Consider the following 26,920-nt stretch of genomic DNA (forward strand, 5'->3'; position numbering starts at 1 on the left):
CACTTAAAAAAGGGCTCAAATCAATTAGTTCAATTTGCATATTGAGAAACTAGAGAAAGATCAAGTTAATCCCAAAGTAAAAGAGAAAGGGAAATAATATAAGACAAGAAATCAGTGAAATAGAAAACAGAAAAACAATAGAGAAAAATAAGTGAAATCAAAAGCTGGTTCTTTTGAAATCAATAAAATACATTGGAGTCAACTGTGTCAAGACAGTGTGCTCAATGTTGATGTTTAAGTTATTTATCTTGTCTCTTTCTAAATCTGAAGAAACTATGCAGGAGACATAGGAATTATTAGATACATAGATTCAGAGGTTACCGTTCTATCCTACATATCCTCTGAAAAAAGATAAAAGGCATATCCATCCTTGGACAAACCATACAGATCTTCCAAGTAATAGTTTTCTCAGAAGTAAAATAAAGGGATTGAATTAGATCATCTCTAAAATCTCTTTAAGGTCTCAGATCATCTAAATGCCAAATAAGAGGTACACATCTACTACTAACAGCTCCCAACGACCTGATAAAATCCTAGGAAACTGTACTAGCACCTTCCCCAACAATAACCAGCTTGACCAAGATGGAAAAGTTGGTCAATCCACCCATAACTAAACTCATATGTCTGAATATTAGCCTTGAGGAAAAAAATGAAGGATTTCAGTTTAATTTAAAATCAAGGGGGCTTCCCTGGTGGCACAGTGGTTGAAAATCCTCCTGCCAATGCAGGGGACACGGGTTCGAGCCCTGGTCCGGGAAGATCCCACATGCTGTGAAGCAACTCAGCCCATGTGCCACAACTACTGAGCCTGTGCTCTAGGGCCCGCAAGCCACAACTACTGAGCCCACGAGCCACAACTACTGAGCCTGCGTGCTGCAACTACTGAAGCCCGTGTGCCTGGAGCCCGTGCTCTGCAACAAGAAAAGCCACCACCATGAGAAGCCTGTGCACTGCAACGAAGAGTAGCCCCTGCTCGCCACAATTAGAGAAAGCCCGTGAGCAGCGATGAAGACGCAACACAGCCAAAAATAAATAAATAAATTTTAAAAAATAAAAATAAAATAAAGAATAAAAAAATAAAATCAAGGACCAATATTACTAATTACTCCATCGTTACTTCTCCGCTTTTCACCCCGTGAGATGGCCATCTCAGATGCATTACTTCTTCCTCAACTTTATCCTCAATATTACTCCTACCAGTAATAGGAGTTGCTGATTATATATATTTCTATGTGTATGTGTATATATGTGTGTATGTGTATGGAATTATAGAATTAAGAAGTTATAGAGGCTAGGCTGGAACAAGGGCCTCTCATAAACAATTTATTTTTTCAAATGTCCTACAGTGGGCCATGCATTTTTACCATCTGAGATATTTAGGAACCTTCAGCTACTACCTTTCAGGAAAAAATTACCTTATATAAATAGTTATAGATAAGACTGAAATCTGCCCTGAGTGTCCAGATCTGGATAATCAAGTACACTATTCCCGCACAGTAGTTAAATATAAAAGCATGGACCCTGGAGCCAAACCACCTGAGTTCCAATTCTGGTTATGCCATTTACTAGTTGTATGACCCTGCACAAATCACTGAACTTTTTTTATCATGAGAATTACATAAATTAACATATCTAAAGATACACTTGTCATTCTCTCCCATCTAATTTGATAAAGAACACCAGAAACGGAGAAAATTCTGTAACAATTATTGAAACAGCACTTTAAATAAAACTCACACTTCACTCAGTTTAAAGCTCCTGATATATCTCAGTAGGATGGTCTGTGCTTATACAAAAATAAATTATACATAAGTAGCATAAAGGATAGTTTTAATGTGAGAGTGAATGAGCTTTTACGCTCCACCATGTAGGCCAGTGACACTGCACAGCTCCCAAACGCTCCCTAGTTAAAGTCTGATAACTTAGAAACAGTAAACGCAGTCCCTATGTAAGACCTGTCACCACTGAGTATTTCAAAATTCTGCCAAGCATTTGGGCCTTAACTGTTGCAGAATGTTTTAACTTAATGAAATCCTGGGGGTGTGATCTCTAAATGACGGGCCTAAAGCCTAACTGATCTCCTAAGAGGGCAACCACTTAGCTCTGCCCCGATTCCCCATCGTGGACGGAACAAGTACAGTTCCAGGGACCCTCTTGGCTCACGAAAAGTTATATGCAGAGTGGAAAGATGTGGGTCACACCCCTGCAGCCACTCAACAGCTGTGTGACCGACCAAAGGACCAGTCTCATTCCCTTCATCTGTAGAGACACCTACGCTCAGAGGCATGAAAGGGGTAAAGGGGAGAACGATGGAATGTTCCCCCTACTAGCACATGCACGTTCCTTTCCCTTCATGTTTTCTTTTTTTTTTTTTAAGAATTTTTTTTTTGATGTGGACCATTTTTTTTTTAAAATAAATTTATTTATTTTTGGCTGCGTTGGGTCTTCGTTGCTGCGCACAGGCTTTCTCTAGTTGTGGCGAGCGGGGTTACTCTTCGTTGCGATGCACGGGCTTCTCATTGTGGTGGCTTCTCCTGTTGCAGAGCACGGGCTCTAGGTGCACAGGCTTCAGTAGTTGTGGCTCGCGAGCTCTAGAGCACAGGCTCAGCAGTTGTGGGCACAGGCTTAGCTGCTCCGCAGCATGTGGGATCTTCCTGGACCAGGGCTCGAACCTGTGTCTCCTGCATTGGCAGCCAGATTCCTAACCACTGCGCCACCAGGGAAGCCCTGATGTGGACCATTTTTAAAGTGTTTATTGAATTTGTTACAATATTGCTTCTGTTTCGGTTTTTTGGCTGCAAGGTATGTGGGATCCCAACCCCAGCTCCCTGACCAGGGATGGAACTCGCACCCCCTGTATTGGAAGGCGAAGTCTTAACCACTGGACCGCCAGGAAAGTCCCTCCCTTCATGTTTGATGTCACCTTTTGATATGTATGATAACCATCTACAGGTTAAATGTGCAGTTTCAACATAAACGCACATTTTCAAGTAAAGCTTCAGAACCTTTACTTTAAAACCGCTATGGAATTAGAAGAGGGAGGGAATAATCTCTGATAGAAATAAGATTGGTGGAATAAATCTTATTCCCACTTCAGAGTAAATAGGTATGGGACTTCCCTGGCAGTCCAGTGGTTAGGACTCCGGGCTTCCACTTCAGAGGGCACAGCTTCCATCCCTGGTGGAGGAACTAAGATCCCGCAAGCCAGAGGGGTGCGGTCAAAAAAAGAAGGTAAAGTATCATCACCAAGCTGTTGAGGGTCCCATGATCATGATCACTTTCTGGAAGCAGCTTTAAGAAATACCTAAATCTGGTCCATTTTAATTGATGCAAACATTTTCGACAAACATTTTGGTATCCAAAAGGATGAAACTAAACAATCCCAGGCAACAGATGAACTCCATTATTATTTGGAAACGTATTCCACAACTAATTTATTCTGGATCTACTTGCAGGGATAGTTTCCCTGAAAATTAAATGTTTTATAGGTACAAGATAACTTTCTCAAACGTGGATATTTTCATTTAAAAACCTATCCTCAAAACTTCTGAGCCAAAGCAGTCTCTTTCACGTGCAGAACTCGGTTTTAACCCAGTATTTATTCCCGAGCTGTACCAGCGCAGGGCCCTGACCCAAGGGTCCCGATTCTGCCCTTCCAAGTAGAGTGGGTGGTGCCACTTCTTCCCATTCAGACAATTAGCATCTACCTCCTGTGCCTTTTCTCCGCTTAAGGTATACACTGCTGGGCCCTTCAGAAAACTTTAGACTCGGCGTAGACCCAGACGAGATCATTCTGGGGGACCAAGGGACCGGGTTTACCGACAGCACGGAGCCTCTGGTCCTGAGCTCCCAGCACGGACCGACACGAGCGACCGACACGAGCGGCAGACACGCCGAGCGACGCGGAGGAGGCCGGCGGGTCCGGGGAGCGGCGGCTGGACCACGGCCCCGGCGTGGGCGCTCCGCGTCGACCCTCCGCCCGCGCTCAGGGCCCAGGGCCGAGGAGAACGCCCTCGGAACCCAGGCGGAGGGAACGTCAACTCCGCAAACAGCCGGGACACAGAGGCCGGGCCCGGCGGCCGCCGCTCCCTCTCCTCAGAAGCACATTGTGTCTAAGAGGTTGGACGCCGACCCGAAACACACGGGCTGAACCGGGCCCCGCGGCCGGGCTCGGGCGTACACACGCGAGCGCGGGGGACCGCCCTGCCCACCGAGCGCGCCTGCCCGGCGCCGGAGGCCGCGCCGAGGGGCCTCACCCCGCCCCGCCCGGTACTCACACACGCACAGCTCCACCACGTACGCATAGTAGGACCACACGACCACGAAGGTGATGAAGAGCACCGGCACCCAGCCCACGGTGCGCTGGCAGCAGCGCCAGAACGTGCAGGGCGCCATGTTCCGCCGGCAGCCTCGGCACCCAGCTGCCCGGGGTGGCGGGGCACGCCAGACCCCCGGCGGCGGCGACTGCGGCGGCGGCGGCGGCGGCGGCGGCGGCGGCGGCGGCGGCGGCGGCGGCGGCGGCGGCGGCGGCGGCGGCGGCGGCGGCGGCGGCGGCGGCGGCAGCAGCGACTACTCGGGCACTCCCCGCGGCTCGGCGCCCCGCCCCCGCCTCCGCCCCGTCCCCTCCCCGACCCGCGTCGCGCCCGCGCCCGGCCCCGCCCTCGTCGCATTGTGTCCGCTTCCACCGCCGCCGGGGGCGGGGGTCTCCGAGCCTTGGGGGCGGGGCATGAATGGGCGTGGCCTGCTGGGCGGGCGGCGGAAGGGGCGGGGTAGCGGGCGGCGGAAGTGAGAGGAGGGAGCGTGCAGGCGCAGTGCGCAGCGCCTCCTGGCGGCCGGCGAGGGCGTGGCGCGGCTCTGGCTGACTGAGGCTCCGGCTGACTGAGGCTCCCGGGTTAGGCTCTCCGGGGGGCGACCGCGCCCACCCGAGCTGTGGCCTCAGGGGCCCCATGTGCGTCTCCTTTGGGACCCCCGCCCTTTGAAATAATTTGCTCGTGTTTCGGGCGGAAGCCCTCCGTTTTCGGAGATGGAAATCGTAGGGGCGTGTGATTTAGGATGGAAGCCGTGTAGTGTGTCAGTTTGATTTGAAACCCAAGTTTAAGGTTGAGTTGTGAACGGGTAACAACCCTCTCCGTGCCCGGCAAAAACTACGGAAATTTCCAGAATTTGTTTATACCTGGCGAATCTAAACAACGGCTGTAGTCATTAACGCCTGTAATCATTAAAGAACCTTCAAGTTTCGCTGCTTGCAGATTTCAAGGGAGACAGATGACCCTGTTGAGTGAGTCCGTGACCTTGGCCTCTGGGATGGACCTTACCGCGGAGGGAGCACAGGAAGGGCAGGCACTCATCCCTGCCCAGGGCGTGGACGTTCACCTCCCCGTACCGCGTTCTTCTCTTTCGTGACGAAAGCAGATGGACAACGCCTGTTTGCCAGGCCCTAAGCCAGGTGTTCTAGTTCATGTAAAGGGGACAAATCATGTCCCAGCCAAGGCGGCTCCCCCATACCGCCTTGTGGGACAGCTTCTTCCTTCAGGACCGTGGCGTTCAACAGAGCCTGGAGGACGTAGGGCAGCTCTCCGTCCCGGAAGTGTGCAGCTGCCCTGAGGACTGCGTCTGCAGCGTCCCCACTGTCACCGCCACCCAGGAACTCCAAAATGCCATTATAAGTTCCCGTTCCGAGCTGAGGGCTGGGGAAGAATAAGGGCAACTAGAGGTAGCTGTGAAACCATTAGACACAGTTTACAGAAGCCATGTAGCTATAAATATGGAGAGTGAAGAAGAAAAAACCCCAGAAACTCATAAATTTAGAATTAAACTACAATTCCAACACACACACACAAATCTAATACTAAGAGGGAACGCAAAAAAAAAAATAAATAAATAATAATTAACAATAAGAACGTGAATTTGGGACTTCCCTGGTGGTCCAGCGGTTAAGGCTCTGCACTTCCGATGCAGGAGGGCTGGTCGGGGAACTAAGATCCCACGTGCCGCGTGGTGTGGCCAAAAAAAAAAAGAACTTGAATTCACTGAAAATAATTTTATGAAGCAGTCTTACAAAGGCTTTTAAAAACAGTATATGGCACGAGTTCCCTAGTGGTCTAGTGATTAGGATCCAGCACTTTTACTGCCGTGGCCTGGGTGTGTGGTGTGGCCAGAAAGTAAATAAAATAAGATAATAAAAACAGTATATGGCATGCCCAAAGGGGTAAGTGAAAAAATAATTTCCATCTGAAAAGAACAAAAATTTTTGAAACACAATAATAAAAATTGGGAAAAGAACAGGTGGATTTTAAAAGCAACCATTTAGAAATCTTCAGAATATTAAAATATTGTCAAATTAAAAACTCTGAATAGACAGATTCTAATCTGGACACTGGAGAAGAGGGATTTAGCAAGTTGGAATGGCTCTAATTCATCCAGAACACAACACAGAATAATTTTTAAATATGAAAAGCATGGAAGATATACCGGCAGACTTAAACATACATTTATGATAAGTGTTCCAGAAGAGGATGAGAGGAATGTCAAAGAAATGAGTTTTTTTTTTTTTTTTTTTTGTGGTACGTGGGCCTCTCACTGTTGTGGCCTCTCCTGTTGCGGAGCACAGGCTCCGGGCGCGCAAGCTCAGCAGCCATGGCTCACGGGCCCAGCTGCTCCGCGGCACGTGGGATCTTCCCGGACCGGGGCACGAACCCGTGTCCCCTGCATCGGCAGGCGGACTCTCAACCACTGCGCCACCAGGGAAGCCCAAGAAATGAGTTTTGAAAAGATTAAGTATGAGAATATTCCAGAACTGAAGAAAGACATAAGTCCTTAAAACCTAGACACAGAGTAGTGAAACTGTAAACATTTAGAATAAAGAGAAAAATCTTTAGGATTTTTCAGATTCCAGAGATAGAAATCAAATTTCCTTTGGTAACCAAAGGAACACTGACTAGACTGGCAGCTGACTTCCCTCTCAGCGATAACAGATGCCAGAAGACAACAAAGTGGTATTTTCAGTGCTGAGAGAAAGTAATTAATATCCCTAAGTTTTATAGCCAGAGAAATGATCACTTAAGAGCAAAGGCGAAGTGAAAAGGCAGCCAATGGAATGGGAGAAACATTTGCAAATCATATATCTGATAAGGGATTGCTCTGCAGAAAATGTAAAGAGCTGGCCCTTCCCCTCCCCCTGGCATCTCCCACCCCTCCATCAGACCTGGCCCATCTCTGCCTCAGGGGAGCCTTCCCTTAATCCCTGTCCTTGCCTGGCTGCTAAGGAATTGGTCCCAATCTCACAGGACCAACTTATCCCCAGACCTTGACTTTACTGAATGTAAAAGTAACATTTCCAGTACCCATCCCTTAAACATCAGAAACGCTCCATCCATCAGCAGAGATGGGTTCCAGTTTATGGTGCCTTTTCCACCCTTTTCTTTTTTAATCTTTTTATTTTGAAATAATTTTAAGTTTGCAGAAGAATTTTTAAGATAGTAGAGTTCCTATATAGCCTTCACTCAGCCTCCCTAATGCTAACATCTTATAAAACCATGATGTATTTATCAAAACTAAGAAATTGGGCTTCCCTGGTGGCGCAGTGGTTGAGAGTCCGCCTGCCGATGCTAGGGGACACGGGTTCGTGCCCCGGTCCGAGAGGATCCCACATGCCGCGGAGCGGCTGGGCCCGTGAGCCATGGCCGCTGAGCCTGTGCGTCCGGAGCCTGTGCTCCGCAACGGGAGAGGCCACGACAGTGAGAAGCCCGCGTATCGCAAAAAAAAACCAAAAAAAAAAACTAAGAAATTAACATGGATACAACACTTTGAACTACAGGCTGATGTTTACCAGGTTTCCCACGAATATCCTTTTCTGCCCCAGAATCCCACTTTGCATTTAGTCGCCACATCTTCTTAGTCTCCTCCAGTCTGTCTTCCTTGCTTTGCATGGAAAAACACTTTCAAAAAGTACTGGTCAGGTATTTTTCAGAATGGCCTTCAATCTGAGTTTGTCTGATGTTTTCCCATGACTAGACTGCGGTTGTGGATTTGGGGGAGAAAAGCACAGAGATGTGTGCCTTTCTCATCATGGCAGGTGGACGTGATGTTGACAAGCCTACTGTTGACAGCCTTCATCACGTGCTTAAGGTACTGCGTCCACTGTAAAGTCACAATTTCCCTTTCCCTGCACTCTGCGTTAGAAAACAGTCGTCAAGTCCAGCCACATTCAAAGGGAAAGGAATTAAATTCTACGTCCTGCAGGGAGGAATGTCAAGGACTTTGTGGCCATCTGTTCAATTTGGGGGGAGGTACTTTGAGGCGATGCATATATCCTGCTTCTCTGCAAAGTTTCTCCCACTAATTTGAACATCCACTGGTGGCCCTTGGCTGCACCAGGCCTTTTTCTTTTTCTTTGCTGTGTAGTTGACTAATGATCTGTTTGTTGACTAATGAAAGGCAGCCGAAAAGTGTGTCCAGAGACTCAGCTGTCACGGTGGGATGACAAATAGATTCCTGACCCTGATGACTGCAAGAATTTCTGGTTTGGTTAGGTCTGTGTTTGCTCATCTGGAATCTGTCCCCAGAAAGCTTCCGGCCCACTGGTTCACTGATCGGTCCAGGCACGTGTTACTGACTGCATTTAGGCTACAGGGAAAGCCTGGGTTTGGCTGCTGCCTCAGGGAACATTGACTCCCTACCAGAAAAGAGCAGGTGTTTAGGAAATATTACGCAGCTCTACTGTCTGCATTGCTGTTATCTCTCTATGATTGTTCTGGATTGAGAACTGACAAGTTTCTGGCAAACAAAGGCAGAGCGGACACGCCATTCCAGACAGGAGAGGGGCACAGGCCAAGCTCTTGAGTGTGTGTCTGTGCGTGTGTAGGTGTGTGTGTGTGTGACGGGGTGTCAGTATTTGGAACTGCCCTGTAGTCATTCAGCCTCTCTATGTTAAACCCCCATATGATACACTCAGGTACTTCTCCTATGTATGATTATTTAATTAAAGATAGTTTCCCCAGACTGTGAGCTTTCTGAAAGAGGGACTAGGTCTGTTTTGCTTCCATGGTGAGCCCAGCACAGGGCACAGAAGAGGCACTGAATCATATTAATTGACATAACCTGGAATTAGGGGTGTCCATGCTTTCCCCACAGTTTTCTCAAACTCCCCGTAACTCTGATCACAGAAGCAGTCTTGTATATGGTGGTGATGTTCTTAGTATTATTAGAAGAGTGTTAAAGCTTATTTATATTATGAGGTGAAGAAACATTTGTGGACCAGCCTAGGGATGGAACCATGATGTGGAACGCTAGTAAGGATAAAGTGACTTGGGTATAGTGGAAAAAAGATGGGTTGTGGTGTCAGTGACATTTGGATTCAAGCCCCAGCTTCCTCACTTGTTAGCTATATAATATCGTGGGATTTATCTAAGTTCCCTGAGATTCAGTTTCTTCTATCAGGGATAATAGCATCAATCTCACAGTGGGAGGGTTAGATGAAATTTTATATACAATGTATGTATATACAGGTGTATATGTAGTATATGTAAAAATATGTATATATGTTCTTGTATGTATACATGAACCTGTACATCTACTGTGTGTATATATACTAGTATGAATATACATATGCTCGTCTACCTATCTATCTTGTGTATCTATAGTTCCTGACATATGGTCACTTTATCAGTTAGGATTCACATTAAGTATTTCGACAGAGAAAATTTACTACAAGGACGTGGTTAAACAGGTGATAGAGAAGCAAAAGGGACTGAGGTCCCACAGAGGAAGCACCTGCAGGAAGAGCCCCCCACCCCTGAGCCTGGGGCACAAAGAGAAGAGGGGCAGTGTGTTAGGATCCAGAAGCTTGAAGGAACGGCCCCGGGCTGCTTAGTGAGGGAAGCCTGCCAGTGGTGCTGGTTGTCCGGGAGAACACAGCGATCTGGTTCTGGGAGTGCCAGAACGTTCACAGCAACCGGAACAGTGGGAGACTGGTACCAAGGGCTGCTAGGGTGCCGGCTGGGGCTCTGGGGACATTGGCAGGACAGCAGCAGATGGGAGCATGGCCCAACCCAGCATCACAAGGCTGACTGTGTATGGGAGGGAGGGCTGGGAACAGAGACAACAGCTTAGAAACTAGCAAAACCATGGAACTTAACTTGTTGCGTTCATCACGTTAACCGTTGTCTGGAATTCCATTGTACAACTCTAGCACAATTTATTATCACTTTCATGGTGCAGGACATTCAAGCTAGTTCAAATGAATACAAATTAAATTTGTATTAATTGAAATGATGCTGCAATGAAAATTCCTTCAATTCACTTTGGATTGTAACATTTTGTCACTGGGGAGAGCTTGTATGACATGCTGTAAACCATAAAGGAGTTATTAATTAATACTATTTTCTCCCAAGATTGAATGTCTAAATATTATGTAAATCCAGGTGTTATAAATGTTAGAAGGAAAATATTTTCTCCCGTTTCATCCTCTTGGAAAGAAAGCTTCCATACAGGGAAGACTAGCACCTCGCAGAGTGCACTGGATAGAGCAGGTTCAATAGAGATTTGATACTAACTGCTGCTGAAGAAATAACCTACCCAAAATACAATGCGTCACCTAGAGATTCCAGAGATTAATTTCCTTCCTCACTGAACACAACCAAACACAAATTTCATGTGAATGGGCACCATGGTAGCGCCCTGTGTTCATTTCTCTACGAGCTGGTGGATATTTAACCAAGGCTCGTCCGGCCAAAGTCTCCTACGGAGCTCCTTCAATAAGTCATTTTTGAAATACTCTGTAATTTTCTGGGTATTTGCTTGGTTTTTCTGTTAAAGGTCACGCTTGGTGCTCAAGGAAGATAAACTATTTTGGAAAAGCAAGAGTGCCATCTTGTGGAACATTTGTGTTGCAGTTCTTTTATTTTAAAGAAGCTGCCGGGCTACATCACCGGAGGGGCAGGGTTCTCCTCATGTTCTCCCTGAATCTCATCTTTCTGTCTCATTTATTCTACGGCACTGGGATGCTATTGGTGTCAGTTTGCCCCCAGCTTTTGAGGACGTGCCGTTTCCCTTAAACACACCTTAGCTCCTCGTCTGCCCTGTGCTGCCTTGATCTACTTCTCTGTTTCCTTCTTAGCATCAGACTCTGATTTTGCTGTTTGCTTCGTACCTCCCCGGGGAAGATCGGGGAAATTTCTTTAAAAATCCACGTAACCGTTACAATTTAGAGGGAAATACCTGCCGCTTAGGAGGAGAGCGGGGCGACCGTGGAGTTGAACAGCCCTCCAGAGGTCAGGAACCCTCCGCTGAGCTCCAGCCTCTGTCCCGGGCTGACTGGAGGTCGGCTCAGCTGCTCACCTTGTGCTTTCCTTCGGAACAAGGTCGGCAGACAGGGCGGCGTCTGGAGAAGCGCCTCACGGGCCACTGAGAGGAGGTTCAGGCGCCCGTACTGCAGGGCAGGTGCCGCCTTTTCTCCCTTCTCCTTCCCCCTGTTCATCACCACCCGGGCGGAGGCGAGGGGTGGCGGGATACGGGACACTCGGAGGCTTAGGAAAGAGAAAAGACCCGGGGCTACAGGGCCTGGCCGGCTCCTCTCTGCTTCGCCACGTCTCACCGAAAGTCTAAAACGTGCCCCAGTAAGAGGAGGAGAAAATAAAATATACAAATCAAATGAGAATATTTTCCATAGCTGTTAATTTAGGGAACACTTTCAGATATACTGGTGACAAGGGTTACATATGGAGAATTCTTGGAGCAAGTCCTCAGTGGGCAGCCGACTTCTTGAAATCGCCCCTGTTCTCTGGCGCTGAGTCATAGACCTGCGGGCCCCCGGAGACCCCCAAACTGGTCTCAGCCGTTAGGCTCTCCACGTGGGGAGGAAGCACCCACCCTCACTGCCCTCTGGGAGCAGCAACCCCCTTTTGATAAGCCTCCTTCTCTGCCCCCTCCAGCCCTGGGGGGGTCAAGGAAGCTGCGCGCGTTCCGTACAGACGCCACCCTTCGGGGCACACGTGATTGGCCAGGGGTGGACCCTGGCCCTCGCAGCAGCCAGGCAGCACTGCGCTGGGCCTGGCGCAGCCAGAGAGGATGGAAGTGACGCACAGAGCAAACGGTGGTGCGGGCCCCGGCGGGTCCTTTAGTATAGTAGTGTCTGTACATGTGCATATCGATTATATGCTATTTTATTATAAATTAAAAAATATAGGTTAGTGCTTTATGTTATTAAAAATATGTAAGGTTATGTTACGTATAAATTTCATTTCAGGATAGTATAAGGGCATTAGAAAAAGAAATTAAAAAAAAATCGTGGTGGTGGGGAAAGGATATTAGGTCTCACTTGGTGGAGAACCAAGATGTAGATATGAATCCCTTCTTGGCTTCTGACATTTCCAAATACTTTTTCTCAACTATTCACCACTGGTTAACCTTGTCCATATCATACATTGTTTCTTAAAAATAGCTTCTTTAAGGGGCTTCCCTGGTGGTGCAGTGGTTAAGAATCCACCTGCCAATGCAGGGGACACGGGTTCGAGCCCTGGTCCGGGAAGATCCCACATGCCGCGGAGCAACTAAGCCCGTGTGCCACAACTAGTGAGCCTGCGCTCTAGAGGCCGTGCGCCACAACTGCTGAGCCTGCGCTCTAGAGCCCGTGCGCCACAACTACTGAGCCTGCGTGCTGCAACTACTGAGCCTGCACTCTGGAGCCCGTGCTCTAGGGCCTGGGCTCCGCAACAAGAGAAGCCACTGCAATGAGAAGCCCATGCACCGCCATGAAGAGTAGCCCCCGCTCGCCGCAACTAGAGAAAGCCCACGCGCAGCAATGAAGACCCAACGCAGCCAAAGATAAATTAAAAAAAAAAAAGCTTCTTTAAGATATAATTCACATACCATATAGTTTACCCACATAAACAATTCAGCGTCTATTGGTGTATTACAATACTGATTTTTTAAAATTACGTTAAAAAGGATATATATATGTATATACACACAAAACTGCCGTTTTAACCATTTTAAGTGCACAATTTAGTGGCATTAATTAAATGTGCAAACATCACCATTATGCATTTCCATAATTTTCCATCACCTTAAACCAAAATTCTGTAACCATTAAGCAGCAATCCCCCATCCCCCGTCCTTCCCAGCCCCTGGCAACTTCTGGTCCACTATCTGTCTCTATCAAGTTGCCTATTCTAGGGACCTACATAAGTGGAATCATACAATACTAGTCCTTTTGTGTCTGGGTTATTTTACTTAGCATAATGTTTCCTAGGTTTGCCTGCACCTGTCTTGGAATCAGCTGTTTATCCAGAGAGTGGAACATGTTTTAAATATTTGCACTATTCTTGAGAAGCATATTTAAAAATAATTTTTATTTGCCATATTTAAAATATTTATATTTAATGCCAATTAAATTGTAGTACCATTTTAAACATTCACCCATAAACCACTATATCCCAAGAGACCCTTATCATGTGATCAAGGTTCTCCCGATCACACTATTTTTTAAAAAAATTTGTTTTATTTATTTTTGGCCGCAATGGATCTTTGGTGTGGTGCATGGGCTTATCATTGCGGTGGCTTCTCTTGTTGCGGAGCACAGGATCTAGGCACTTGGGCTTCAGTAGTTGTGGCACGCGGGCTCAGCAGTTGTGGCTCACAGGCTCTAGAGCGCAGGCTCAGTAGTTGTGGCACAGGGGCTTAGTTGCTCCGTGGCATGTGGGATCTTCCCGGACCAGGGGTCAAACCCGTGTCTCCTGCATTGGCAGGTGGATTCTTAAGCACTGTGCCACCAGGGAAGCACAGTACATATAAAACAAAATGCACCTCAGTAATTTTTTTATCTTTATAAATACTTTATTCTGTTTCCAGAACATTCCAGAATACTGAAATTTACATATTATTTTAAAGACAACTAATATACAGCTCACTGAAATAAAATGTACAAGAAGTCTATGAGATGTAAGGTACAGATAAGAAAACCTGAAATGTTTTAACTTAATTTGCCCTGCTAGGAGAATCAGGACTGCAGAATTGATCCTGGCCTCATGTCAGTGACTCTTCCTGTGCGCCTGTTGACTGCTCCAGAGAACGTGCTGTGCTGCTGTGTTGACACCAGTGAATGACCAGGTTTTCCATCTTATCAAAGTCAAAGTGTTACTTCAATCCTAGGCTTTGGACAGAGTCCACTGTCTGTTTTCGTAAAAGAATACTTTCTTTTTATGAAGTTCTGTAATGAAATCTTACTGAGAAATTATTGAATCAGAAAGCAAATACAAGGCATCTTTATATTACAAAGGAAATCAATGAAGACTTAAGAAGATAACCATCTAATGCTTTAAGAAATCCCCAGTTCCGACACTTGGAGCAACGTAATTCCCACATTATGTTTTTCTATAAAAGACCTCTTCCTGCTTGTTTCCAGACTTCTTTCACTCCTTTAATGCTTTCTTTTTTCACACATTTCCAGTATTCTTGTATACTGAGCTGTTGCGGCACCTGTTAACCAAAAATGAAAACTAAGGGTCACGGTCTGCGAGTTAAACCCGGTTCACACGTGCTTGTCACTGCACAGTCCCACATTCCTCCAGAAAGGACTGGAGGTGATGACGCTGTGAAGGTGATTGCAGCAGACTGTAAACTAAAGGTAAAGGATGAGAAGTGAATGTGAGTAGGGAGTATCCCAGGGTACCGAGAGAATGGAGGCTCCTCCCCAACAAGGTAACAAAGACTTCGTGTGGCTTTCTTTCATATGTTGGTTTTAAAATGTAATTATTTCATAATGTTTTTGGTTTTCTGGTGAACTTCAGTTAGCTATGTGGAACAAAAATTATAAGCCTAAAACTTTGACCTAGCCTTGGCTAAAATTAAAAAGAAAGAAACCATAAGTCACAACATACTTGATGAGAAGCCTTAAGAAGAAACAGTGGGTTGGCCAAAGAGTTCGTCTGGGGAAACACAAATGAACTCTTCGGCCAACCCAATGATACAGTGATATATAATATAATGTAATTCTCACAAGTACTGTGTGGCCATGATTCCTCTCAGTTAAAGGAGAAGCAAAGGTTAGAAACATCTGGCTCCTGGTGGTCATATGCACAGCATGGCTGGAAATCCACCAAGTGGAAGCAAAAGTCGATTTCAGATTTTATTTATGTCCTTTTCCTATCATTGATTTGAAGCTCTTCTCTTTAATATGTTTTTGAGAAACGGCAAAGAGGCTGCTGGATGTGTTAAACTGTTAACTGGAAAGGCTGGTTTAATTTCCAGGAATGTGATCGTTAACTATGAGGTGCTGGATAAGCACAAGCTAGTGGAAATCATATTTGTTCATTTTCCGTAAATAATGTTTGCAGCAGGAAAACGAATGTGCTCTTCTAAGTTGTAATTGAACAGCTCTGTTTACATGAACCCACCGCAGTCTCTCTCCTGTTCTCCCGCCTGCCTTTCTTCTGCACTCATTACCTACTTATCATCTCCTGGAACCTTGTTTTCAACCTGCGGATGGCTTTCATGAGTGTCTCTAGCAGATTCTAATCTAAACAAAATTTTGAGTTTGATTTGTCCCTCAGTTATAGACCACTATGTGAATTTGAGTGAATAATGATAAGAGCTAACATCTACTTCAAGTGTCTCAGCCACTACATTAAATATTTTATGCTTAACTCTCATAATAATTCTTTCTGGTAGATTTCGTTTCTCACTGTTACAGATGAGGAATCTGAGGCTCAGAAAAATTAAGTGTCTTTGCAAGATTTGGCAGTTAGTATGTGATAGGGCTGGGGTTTGAGTCTAGGTGTCTAACTACAAAGCCCAAAGTAAAATTCCAGGCTATGACTTCTGAGTAGTGCTTCCTGATTCAGACTATTTTTAAAAAAAGCAAAGAAAAATGGTGGATCCCATCTGTAGGAGATACTTCAGTGTTGTAACTATAGCTTATGATCTCTTTAAAAATGATGAAAACTCCATTTAAGACTGTACATTTGCTCAAATTCTAGGTTTACTTCCATTCATTTAACTACATATAAACATGTAACTATTTAAAAACTCAAAATCTGTTACCCATAAACCTCGATGCATCCTGTTTTTTAACACCCCAAGAAACTCTTCATGACTGAGACACTCATCACCATCCAAATCAAAGATCTTGAAGACGGTGTCCAAGATATTGTCGGAGAGTTCTTGTCCCGTTGCTACCTTCACAGCTCTCTTAAACTCCGCTAAAAGGAGAAAATATAAAAACTCATCAACAATGTAAAATAGTCTAAGTCTAAATGTTTATTATTTGAGAAGTAAAAACAACTCTATATATTTATCACTTGGGAAGTAAAACAAGAACAAAAATGTGTTCAAATAATAAACTTGGCTGAGAAATGTCAGCACGCTATTTTAATGTAATCAGTGTTTTGAACACAGATATTTAAATATTTTCTTCTACTTCTCAGGGGAAAGGTAAAGTAAAAGCAAAAAAGTAATTGTTAATAAACTGTTGTAAATCTGGAATAACCACATTGAATTCATTGAAAGGCCAATCAACTGTTTTTTCTGGTAAGTGGTCCCTCGATTGGTATCAACCAGGTGAAGAACAGAGTGATACTGTTTACAGATGATAAAAATTAAGTGATTCATATAACTTACCTAGTCTGACAGGGCGATGAGCTAAACTGAACATCTGCATGGCAATAGCGAAGTCTTCCAAGTGGGTCGCAAAATGACAAAATGACTTGAACTCATCCAAACTAATGCTCTAATAAAATAACAAAGTGAGTTTTTATTACAATCTTGTAAACACATTAAATGATTTTATGAATACAACTGTGAGTCCTCTTTTCTGTCATAAAGCTGGTGCACTTACATCTTTCTAAGCAAGTCTATTAAAAAATCTGAGATGCAGAATAACAATAGAACTATAGATTCCAGAGATTAGGAGGAACCCCAAGAGGTTACGTGCAGGGCCCCTGGGTGTGCCCGTGCAGACTGAGCACTGTGTGAGCGTGAGTGCACGGCTGGGGGCCCCGGGGCTGTGAGAGTGGGGCTGGGGGCGTGTGTTACAGCCCCGCTGTATCTCCTCAAAGGTCCTACGTGGGGCTTCCCTGGTGGCGAAGTGGTTGAGAGTCCGCCTGCCGATGCAGGGGACACGGGTTCGTGCCCTGGTCCAGGAAGATCCCACATGCCGCAGAGCGGCTGGGCCCGCGAGCCATGGCCACTGAGCCTGCACGTCTGGAGCCTGTGCTCAGCAACGGGAGAGGCCACAACAGTGAGAGGCCCGCGTACCGCAAAAAAAAAAAAAAAAAGATTTAATTGCTGGAATGTGACTCACTCCTTTCTTTTCCTGCCTCTGAGGCTGGCGTTTCTAGCAGATGGGGGAGCTCCAAAGGGGCGGAGCCTCGGAGAGTGTGGGTCTCCCAGCAACTGCGTGGGCAGGGTCTCCCACCAGCCCACAAGGGATGTGCAGAATGACTGAGAAGGAAGCTCTCCCGGGTCAGCCTTGGGCTTCCAGGGCTAACGTGAAAGTGCAGCAAACCTAGGCTGTTCAGACTGTACAACATCACATTTACAGACTGATTTAAGGGACAACTGCTATGTCTGTAATAGTAAGACATTCTAGTCAATACCAGGGGGTGTCTCTACAGTGAGATAAGTTTTCTTTTCTATCCATCAAGGCTTTAAAGTTTTTTCTATATATTTCTTGTTAAATTTATTTCTAATTGTTATATATCTCTATTGCAATTATAAATGAGATCTTCATTATATTTTATTATCTTTTTCCTCATTATAGAGATAGATTTTAAAAAATTATATAAAAACACATGCCCACTAAGAGGTAAAATGAGGTCTGGGTTTAAAAAAAATAACTTATTTATTTTTGGCTGTGTTGGGTCTTCCTCGCTGCACGCGGGCTTTCTCTAGTTGTGGTGAGCGGGGGCTACTCTTCAATGCAGTGCGTGGGCTTCTCATTGCGGTGGCTTCTCTTGTTGCAGAGTGCAGACTCTAGGCACGCTGGCTCAGTAGTTGTAGCTCACGGGCTCTAGAGCGCAGGCTCAGTAGTTGTGGTGCACGGGCTTAGTTACTCTGCGGCGTGTGGGATCTTCCCAGACCAGGGCTCGAACCCATGTGCCCTGTACTGGCAGGCGATTCTTAACCACTGTGCCACCAGGGAAGTCCTGAGGTCTGGGTTTTAATTTGGGGTAGTGGGGCACATAATGAGGGAATTTAAAAAACAAAAAACCCCCCAAAAAACCACATGCCCATTTGAAAAAAAAAGTGCTTTGGAACAATAAAGTAAAAAATTACTCAAAATCTTACCACTGTCCATTAACCATTATTAACAATCATCATTTCATGCGTCACACAATTATATAATAGACAGTAGGTTAGTCTTCATTAATTTGGAAGTTACTTTATTGAATTATATAAACATGTCTAACTTACTGTTTCATTTTCAACATGAGCGTAATAAAAAGGCACACCAACCTCTCCTGCGGACAGCTTCTCTCTCACATTTTTCCAATAAATGTCTTTATTTTCAGTGTTGGTGAAAAAAAGGAGCCATTCTGCAAAGTCTTCTTTTCTCATGAAACTCAAACCTTTAGAGAACTGAAGGAACTCCATCTCTTGGACCTCCGTCTGTAAGTTTTCCATAAATCTAAATGTTAAAATATGAGATGGATGTCAGTAACTCATGGCTTCGCCTTAGTGCTATAAATGGACTGCAGGCGCCTTAAGCAGCACCTCTATGAGTTTGCATACGTTGCAGATCCCCTTACGTACCTTCCACGTGTTAAAAGATCTGTACTACATGTCATGTCACAATTTAACAGAAATATACATGGGGAGCAAAATATGTTCTCGTTCAATGGGAGAAGAACTGTCACTGTTAAAAATTTACTTGCTTTAGAGCCTGCATTTATTCCGTAGACCTTAAAAGTATGACAGGGAAGTTTGATTTCAGGCTTCTACCTATGTGATAGGTAAGAGTCGGTTTCCTACAACATTTTCTGAATGTACTGGATACATGAATTTATTTATCAATGCCGTGTGTCTTTGGGTCAAAGCAGAATTTTATCTAAAATTTGAAGCATTTCAAGTTTGGGCTGATCAACTAACTCTTTTAGTGATACGCTTTGTCCTCCGTTTTACTGAGTTTTACTGTGCTGGGTGCTGTGATGGCATTAACTGATTTTTTTTTTTTTTTAAACCTGTACACTTTTACTTTTTTTTTTTTTTTTTTACTTTTTTATTTATTTATGGCTATGTTGGGTCTTCGTTTCTGTGCGAGGGCTTTCTCTAGTTGCAGCAAGTGGGGGCCACTCTTCATCACGGTGTGCGGGCCTCTCACTATCGCGGCCTCTCCCGTTGCGGAGCACAGGCTCCAGACACGCAGGCTCAGTAATTGTGGCTCACGGGCCTAGCTGCTCCGCGGCATGTGGGATCTTCCCAGACCAGGGCTCGAACCCATGTCCCCTGCATTGGCAGGGAGACTTTCAACCACTGCGCCACCAGGGAAGCCCTCAACTGATTCTTATAAGGACTGTTAAAAGGGTGTTTTACTTGCAAATGAGTGTACAGTGATAAGGGAAGTAGAAAATATGGTATAAAAACGTTACTAACTGTTCCTTTCCTTTTTCTTTTTCTTTGGGCTCTACCTGAGGCTGAAATATTATAAACTTAATTGTTGTTAAAACTATCCATTGTCTGGTTTAAGCTCTTTCATCTTAACTAATTATACTACTTCTGAAGAACATTAAATGTGCTTAATGATAAAATCTTGTCTCAAATTATACGTCTTGTCAAGACATGAAAGTTTGGGACACGATACTGGACATAAATATCTGAATTGAAGAATTTACAGTACAAAAGGCCACCAAATGCATCCTGAACAAATTAAATAGTTTATAAATTAGTGTCTTAATTGGAAGACAGTGTCATAATTGGAAACAACGGGAGAAATCTGTTTTGCTTATCTGGGTCTTTTAGGCCACAGTGTCTTGTAGAGTATTTACTACTAATCTGCAAGTTTACCAATCAAGGCCATTCTTCCCGAGAGCCGATCGCGGAATATATTTACCAGCACAGCAGGCTTACAGACATCTCTGAATTTATAAAAGCTCTTCATGAACTTAGAACATCCTCAACTAATAATTGGTATTTCAGAATAAAAAAAAAACATCCCAGTCCTAGAAAGTACATCTGCATCAATATCCTCCTAATTTTTCCTGATGAGAAAACTTGAGACCAATTTTCTTCCCTTTCCAACCACTTCCCTATCTTCAGTCACAAAGTTATTTTAAGTTTTAACTATTTATTGGAATAAAAAATGAGGTCAAACATACCACACAGGAAATAAACACAGGGGTTATTTCTGGTCACTAGTTTTAGGGCTAACCATTGAATTTAGAGGAAGAGAAAAAGAAATGCAGAAGACAAGTCCCCAGTAAAGTAAGACGACAGGGAGGAAGAGACGGGAAAAACAAACAACACAAACAGGCACTGGCACAGAGCGGGTAAACACCATCGCCAGCTGCCTGCGGAGTCTGAGCTTCAGTATTTTTTCCCCTGAACTATATATATGCTGATAAAGAACTGAATTTTCACAGTTAAATTACCTGTTGATTTCATAACAATGAATAGACACCAAAATTCCAGGAGATAGAACTTAAATTATACTTTAGCTTTTACTGAAATGGCTAAGTGGTATTTCAGCTGGAGAATCTGACTAGTTGTAGAAGTAAAAAAAAAAACCCCATACAAGCCACCAATTTATCCACATGCTCCCTCAGTCACTGGTACGTTTCTCTTGACACCTGATGGCATCTACTAAGTCCGTCTGTCCCTCTGGTCACCTGGGGGGACTACTTCCTTGAAAGCCCACCCAGTGCCCCCAACCACCTAGCAAGCAACTGCAGGACCACCTCTTTCAGAAACTCTGTGACTGCTCAAAACTTAAGACAAACTGTGTCTGAATTTCACCTCTCCAATTTCTAGTTACATGATCTACTATAATAGTTATACCTGCGTCACATATAAGCTTGTGAACAGCCTCACTGAGTGGGTCTCATCATCACCATCTCACTGGTGAAGGAACAGACCCGACACTCAGGTCCAATCGCTTGTCAAATCAAATCACACTTAGCAAACTGTCAAGTTCCGCACTGGAACCCAGGTTTGTCTAAATCATAAATATGTGTTTTTTTTCCAAAGTATAATATTGTTTCTCTAAATGAGAAAACTAGTTATCTCTAGGTAAATACCATAATTAGCTACCACAACACTAACTCTGTGTCACCTTCCCTGCCTTTCCTTGAGACTTACAAGCTGTACTTTACAAAACAATATCCTTTATCAGACAAGCTGTAAAGAGGATGCTAAGACAAAGGTCAGAAGAGAAAAGCAAACATCTTTTTATAAGGAAGGATTATATGTTATACTCCCATAAAAACAAAACTATAAGCTCCACATAACACATACTGAAAGAACTTCTTGTGCAATTTCAATGAGTAATTTGGCCACTATAATGATGACCGGTTAAAAATTATATGTATAACGTTATATTATATATACATAATATAATATATGGAAGCTATTTTCTGTTACTTTACGACTTACGCAAAATGTTAAAGACATGTTATGATTACCGAATTCTAGCCCAGTGCACCTGTAACGTTCATTTCAGGGGTGGCCTCCTCCATCTAAGAGCCAAGTCCCTGAAAAACTGCATTTTTTGTTAATCGGATTCTTTGTTAATTGGATCTTTTTTTAAATTGTGTAATGGTAGTACAAATTTCACAGGACCCATTAATTACAGAAACTTTAAGAAAAAGTTTAAAGTAAGAATTCTAAATGAAATTATTCCCTTTAAGGAAAATTAAAGTTAGAAGCAACTTTGAACAATCACTAAGCCCTACAATTTTATCTCCTAAACGTGTCTTGAAAACTCCCAGTCCAAAGTCTTTATCGCCACCCCACTGGTTCAGGGCTCCTGTCATTCCTCATCTGCAGTAGCCCAGCGGGCTCATGTCGCATCGGATCCCCCTTGTCGTTGCCCACCATCTTGCCAGAGTGACGCCCATCTGACCAGGCACCAAGCGCGGGACGCCTGTGGGGCCTCCCTTACGGCGTAACTCAAGCTGGACCTTCTGGTGCGTGAGCCCTCACACAGGAAGCATACGTCTCCCGGGCCTCCACCTTCACCTCTGCCCACCCCTCATGCCTGTTTATTTCTCTACCATGCCTGCCCTCTCTGATTCCTGGACAAGCCATATGTTCTCCCGCGTGTCCTTCCTCGTGCTGTTCTCCGTCCCTCCCTCCCCGACCATTTCTCCCCAGCTAATTCCTGCTCACCTGTCAAGATCGGCGTAGGGCTATTTCCTCCAGAAAGCTTCCTGATCACCCACTCCAGAAGTGATCTTCTGCGCTGCCCCAAACCCTATCCACCTGTGATAGCACTGACCGAATGCGTTTAAATGTTCTCTGCACGTTTACTAGATGGTTCCCAGGAGGGACCAGCCCTGCGTCTGAGGCACAGCCCGGCACATAGCAGCACGTGGAATACACTCCGTCAGTCTTTAGTTAGCTGCACTGAATTGACAAGAGGCGTCTCCTTCCTCCCAAATCGGCGCTTTTCCACCATTCTGAGCTGCTTTCTGGTATCTGTTCTAAGACTCTGGTTAGTGGGGAGGCCCGCGAGCACAGGGTCTGGTTCCGCATGGAGTTGTGCTTGCCGGGGAGGAGGTGAACAGGACACGACACTGCGGTGCTTACGATGCCACAGACTGTAAGTGCGATTCCCTCCTTGCAGATGAAGACGTGAGTGCAGCAAGGTCCGCAAGCTGGACTGGACCACAGACACGCCCACCACGTACCAACGCATCAACTGGCCTGTGCTGTCCACAGCTGCTTTCACGCTGTGGCGGCTGAGCTGCGCAGCCAGGACAGAGGCCGTACTCACTGCCTGGCCCTTTACAAAGAAGGGCTGCCGACCCCTGGGCTGGGGGCGGGGACGGCGGGAGCAGAGCTGGGCTGTCCCAGCTGTGCCGTCTCAGCAGAGCCGGCCCCAGCTCCTGCCAACCATCAGCAGACGGCAACAGCAGGGGCCCGTCCAGTCTAGAAGGCCCGATTCTGGCCCCCGCTGGAGAAGCACCCAGCTGACCCAAAGACTCATGGCAATAATGAACGGTCACTGTTTTAAGTTGGGCTGGTTTGTTGTGAATTAAGAACTAACTGATACGAGGGGCATCTCCCTCTTCTAGCTGCAAACAGTAAGTTACTAATTATTGTAGTCTGTAAAATGAATACTACTTGTCATAATAGGTTAGAGGTATTTTTGAGCATAGTAACTTCAGTGTACATTTCACAGGTTTTGCTCTCAGAGATACTGTATCTGGTTTTATGGCCTGCAGTTCTGGGACATAAATAAATTGTATTCAGTTGTTTCTTTACCTCTTACCTATAAAATTTCCCTAAATGAATAGAAATATTTGCATTTACCTTCGAAATTCTTTATAGTGAAGTTTTCTTTCTCCTCTTTTTCCAAAGAAACGTATCTGAAGGGTTGTGTTAATTTCAGGTTCTTTCACTGTCGGTTCCTGTAAAAAAAAGATACAATAATTTCAAGTAATTATATAACCAAGAACAAAAAATGGATCCTGTAGCCTGGAATTCTTAGGACAATACCCACAAAAGATTCTTGTAACAACAACAAGAGGGCGAGAACAGATGTAGCCATTCTGTCTGTTATTCTGCATGACACTATTCTCTATCATGGCTCAAGCAGGAGGAAAACAACAGGGCTAAAACACTCAAAGGACCCAAGGTGGACTTCAGCAGTGAACGACATTTTGGATCAGGCCAAAAAGAGAGCTTAGAATAGTGGGATGAGTTATTTTCAAATGTGACCCTTAGGCATTTTCTAATAAAGCAGGACTGAGAGAATTAAAGCAGAGAAGTCTTGGACCTTTTGCTGAATGCTAGAAATGAAGCACTAGCTTTTCCTAGTTATAAAGTTACCGGCTGAGGATTCCATTCAAGGCTACGAGAGAAGCAGATTCATAGACTCTTCCTCCTTCAAATCTCCAATAAAATAAACAAAAATAATAACAAAACAGAGCAGCTAAAAAGATTATCAGCAGCAACTAAACAACAAATGGGGGTACAAACTTAAACCAAATAATCTGAAAAAGAGCATCTGCAGAAAGAAATTCAGGCACTGGATGGTCCAGCCTGCTCCCCAATCCTGCCCCCACTTCCCAGATACAGCAGCAGGTGGGGTGACTGTCACGTGGTGAGAACTCATGAAAGCCTGGGTGTAGTGGGCGAGAAGGTGGCTGGGTCCAGTGAAGCTCCGAGACAGCGTGTGGGCTCAGGCAGAGGGCAGGCCGGCTTCCGGACTTAGAAGCTTCTGGGCACTGTTCAACTGAAGGATGATCGGGAGCCCAGAGAGGGGAATGCGCTTTGGAGGCGGAGTGGGCTGTGGTCCAGGGCCTTTACGGCAGCAGGAGAGTGAGCACAGTTCAGTCCTCCAGCAAGGGCTGCAGGGCAGGGCGTCAAAACGCGACCACCTGCAGCTCAGAACCAGAGCTGGCCCGGGGAGGCAGCAACAGACCTGAAAAGAGCCTGAGGTGGGACGGGGGCCCAGCCTCCCAGCCCGTGAGCAGGGCTGCGTCTGCAAGCGGACACCCTGCTCAGTCTCTGCTCGACACCGGCCGTGCGGACATGGGGACAGCTCCCGGGCGGCCAGGCAGAGACGAGCGCAGCCTCAGGTTCTGGAGGGGACAGACTGCAGAGACTCAGCGCAGGCAAGTCACCCACACATCCAGCAACCAGCCGGCCACGGCCCTGGGGCCGCAGGGGGCTCGCCCACACCTCACCGCCCCTGCCAAGGGGTCGGCTCATGGGGAGGAAGCGGTGGTCCCAGTGGGGCTGACTGACACAGAGCCTTCCACAGTACTGACTCTTAAACACTTGACTTTGTGTCTAATAATTTTATAAAATAGCCACTATAAATACAAATGTGGATTTTAACTGGACTTCCACACAAGTGTGGGCAGGAAGTCATGCCTGGAGTTTTTTCTTAATTCCCATATAAATGCTCAGGAGATATACTAAAACACAAAACCGTATGTATTCTCGTTAAGGTTAGAATATGATCAGGATGTCTACCAAGAACACTATTACTAAACATTTTTGGGGGTAATTTTGTCCAATACATAAAGGAATAAACTAAGATTAATATTATTTAGAAATAATTTTATACTTAGAACAACCAGGAAAATCAACAGAAAAAATAAGAAAATTCAGTAAGATAGACTGGTACAGAAACATTAAAAATTAAATGAATTTCCTGCTTAACAGCAATAATTTTTCCTTTGAGGGTAAATAGTCTATTTATAATAGTAAAAAAGTTAATGAAATATCCCTAGGGATGCCCTTAAGAAACAAATTTCAGATGAATGAAAAAATTATATGTAAGAAAATAAAACCACAACTAAATCAGAGGATAATATAGGTTAGTATTTAACAACTGATTTTGATGTGGGGAAGGCATTTTAAAGAATGAAAGTAACTGAATAAATAAAAAGACAGCTAAACATGACTACATTAAAAATAAAAACATCTATAACCAAAACATCATAAACAAAAACAAATCTGAAAAATATTTCAATAATTTAGACAGACACTAGGTTAATATTCTCAAGTATATGAAGAAAAACCCTAAAGAAATTCCCAAAGAACAGAAACAGAAAATTTGGGTGTGAGGGAGACACAAGAGGGAGTGGATATGGGGATATATGTATACGTATAGCTAATTCACTTTGTTATACAGCAGAAACTAACACACCATTGTAAAGCAATTATACTCCAATAAAGATGTTAAAAAAAAAAAGAAACAGAAAATTTATAAAGTAAGGAACATGAATGGTGTACATAACTATCTTAAAAAACAACCTGTGATACCTTTTCCCCAGTCACACTGACACAGATTAAGAAACAAAACAAAAACGATACCAACTCTGGAGAGACTGCCGGCAGGCCTGTAAACTGTTACAACCTTTGAGGAAGGCAGCCTGACAATATGGGTCAAAGCCTTACAAGTAGTCATGTCTTCACCCAACAACCTGACTCTTAGAACTCCGTCTTAAATTTACTCATGTAGCTATTTACTGCATCGTACAGCAAAGATTTGGAAACAGACTTAATGACCAAGAACGGGTCAATGGTTAAAAGTGCTATATCTGGGGCTTCCCTGGTGGCACAGTGGTTAAGAATCCACCTGCCAATGCAGGGGACACGGGTTCGAGCCCTGGTCCAGGAAGATCCCACATGCTGCGGAGCAAGTAAGCCTGTGCCCACAACTGCTGAGCCTGCCCTCTAGAGCCCGTGAGCCACAACTGCTGAGCCCACATGCCACAATTACTGAAGCCCACGCACCTAGAGCCTGTGCTCTGCAACAAGGGAAGTCGCTGCAATGAGAAGCCCGTGCACGGCAATGAAGAGTAGTCCCCGCTCGCCGCAACTAGAGAAAGCCCGCGCAGCAACGAAGACCCAGCACAGCCAAAAATAAATAAATAAAATAAATCTATTAAAAAAAGTTTAAAAAAAGTGTTATATCCATAAGATTAGGTATTTGTTCATTCATTAAAAAATATTTACGGAGTATATAGGGTATGACTGGTGCTTTACCAGGCTATGTAGATACAACTTGTGTAGTAAGGAATTAACCTTACCCAGATGTCTGGCCTTTGCCCTGGGCTGCTAGGAGGTAGTCCCTAAGAGAAGGTGTCTTTGTTTACCTGGGGGCCTTGGGCCACAACAGGAGTCCAACAATGAGATTTGGGGTGGAGGCTTTGGGCCATAGGGTATCAGCTTGACCTCCAGAAGGGCTAGAGTCTGAGGTCAGCCACGAGGACAGCCAACCAGGTTTCCATGGCTAACCCCAACAGTCTCT

General features: G+C 44.9%; 2 protein-coding genes across 6 annotated transcripts in view; both read right to left on the bottom strand.

Moving 5' to 3' along the window:
• Positions 1-4,526, bottom strand: part of ZDHHC20 (zinc finger DHHC-type palmitoyltransferase 20) — a 74,206-nt gene extending 69,680 nt beyond the window's left edge. For 4 of the 5 annotated variants that reach the window (XR_004346701.1, XM_032611545.1, XM_032611544.1 and 1 more), the window contains exon 1: positions 4,278-4,526. Coding sequence is in view for 4 of the 5 variants with exons in the window: in XM_032611545.1 (XP_032467436.1) it covers positions 4,278-4,395 (118 nt within the window). In the remaining variant the exon portion in view is untranslated. The other variant, XM_032611546.1, reaches the window with a different exon arrangement.
• A 9,280-nt stretch (positions 4,527-13,806) lies between these two features.
• The window catches only part of MICU2 (mitochondrial calcium uptake 2), an 89,073-nt gene continuing 75,959 nt past the window's right edge, over positions 13,807-26,920 (bottom strand). The window contains exons 8-12 of the mRNA XM_032611106.1: positions 23,464-23,561; positions 18,451-18,622; positions 16,615-16,723; positions 16,039-16,196; positions 13,807-14,475 (exon numbers count right to left, since the gene is read on the bottom strand). Of these exons, the coding sequence (XP_032466997.1) occupies positions 14,371-14,475; positions 16,039-16,196; positions 16,615-16,723; positions 18,451-18,622; positions 23,464-23,561 (642 nt within the window). The 3' untranslated portion in view covers positions 13,807-14,370. The remainder of the gene's footprint in view (positions 14,476-16,038; positions 16,197-16,614; positions 16,724-18,450; positions 18,623-23,463; positions 23,562-26,920) is intronic.

Source organism: Phocoena sinus, chromosome 18, assembly GCF_008692025.1.
Source record: "Phocoena sinus isolate mPhoSin1 chromosome 18, mPhoSin1.pri, whole genome shotgun sequence".
NCBI lineage: Eukaryota > Metazoa > Chordata > Mammalia > Artiodactyla > Phocoenidae > Phocoena > Phocoena sinus.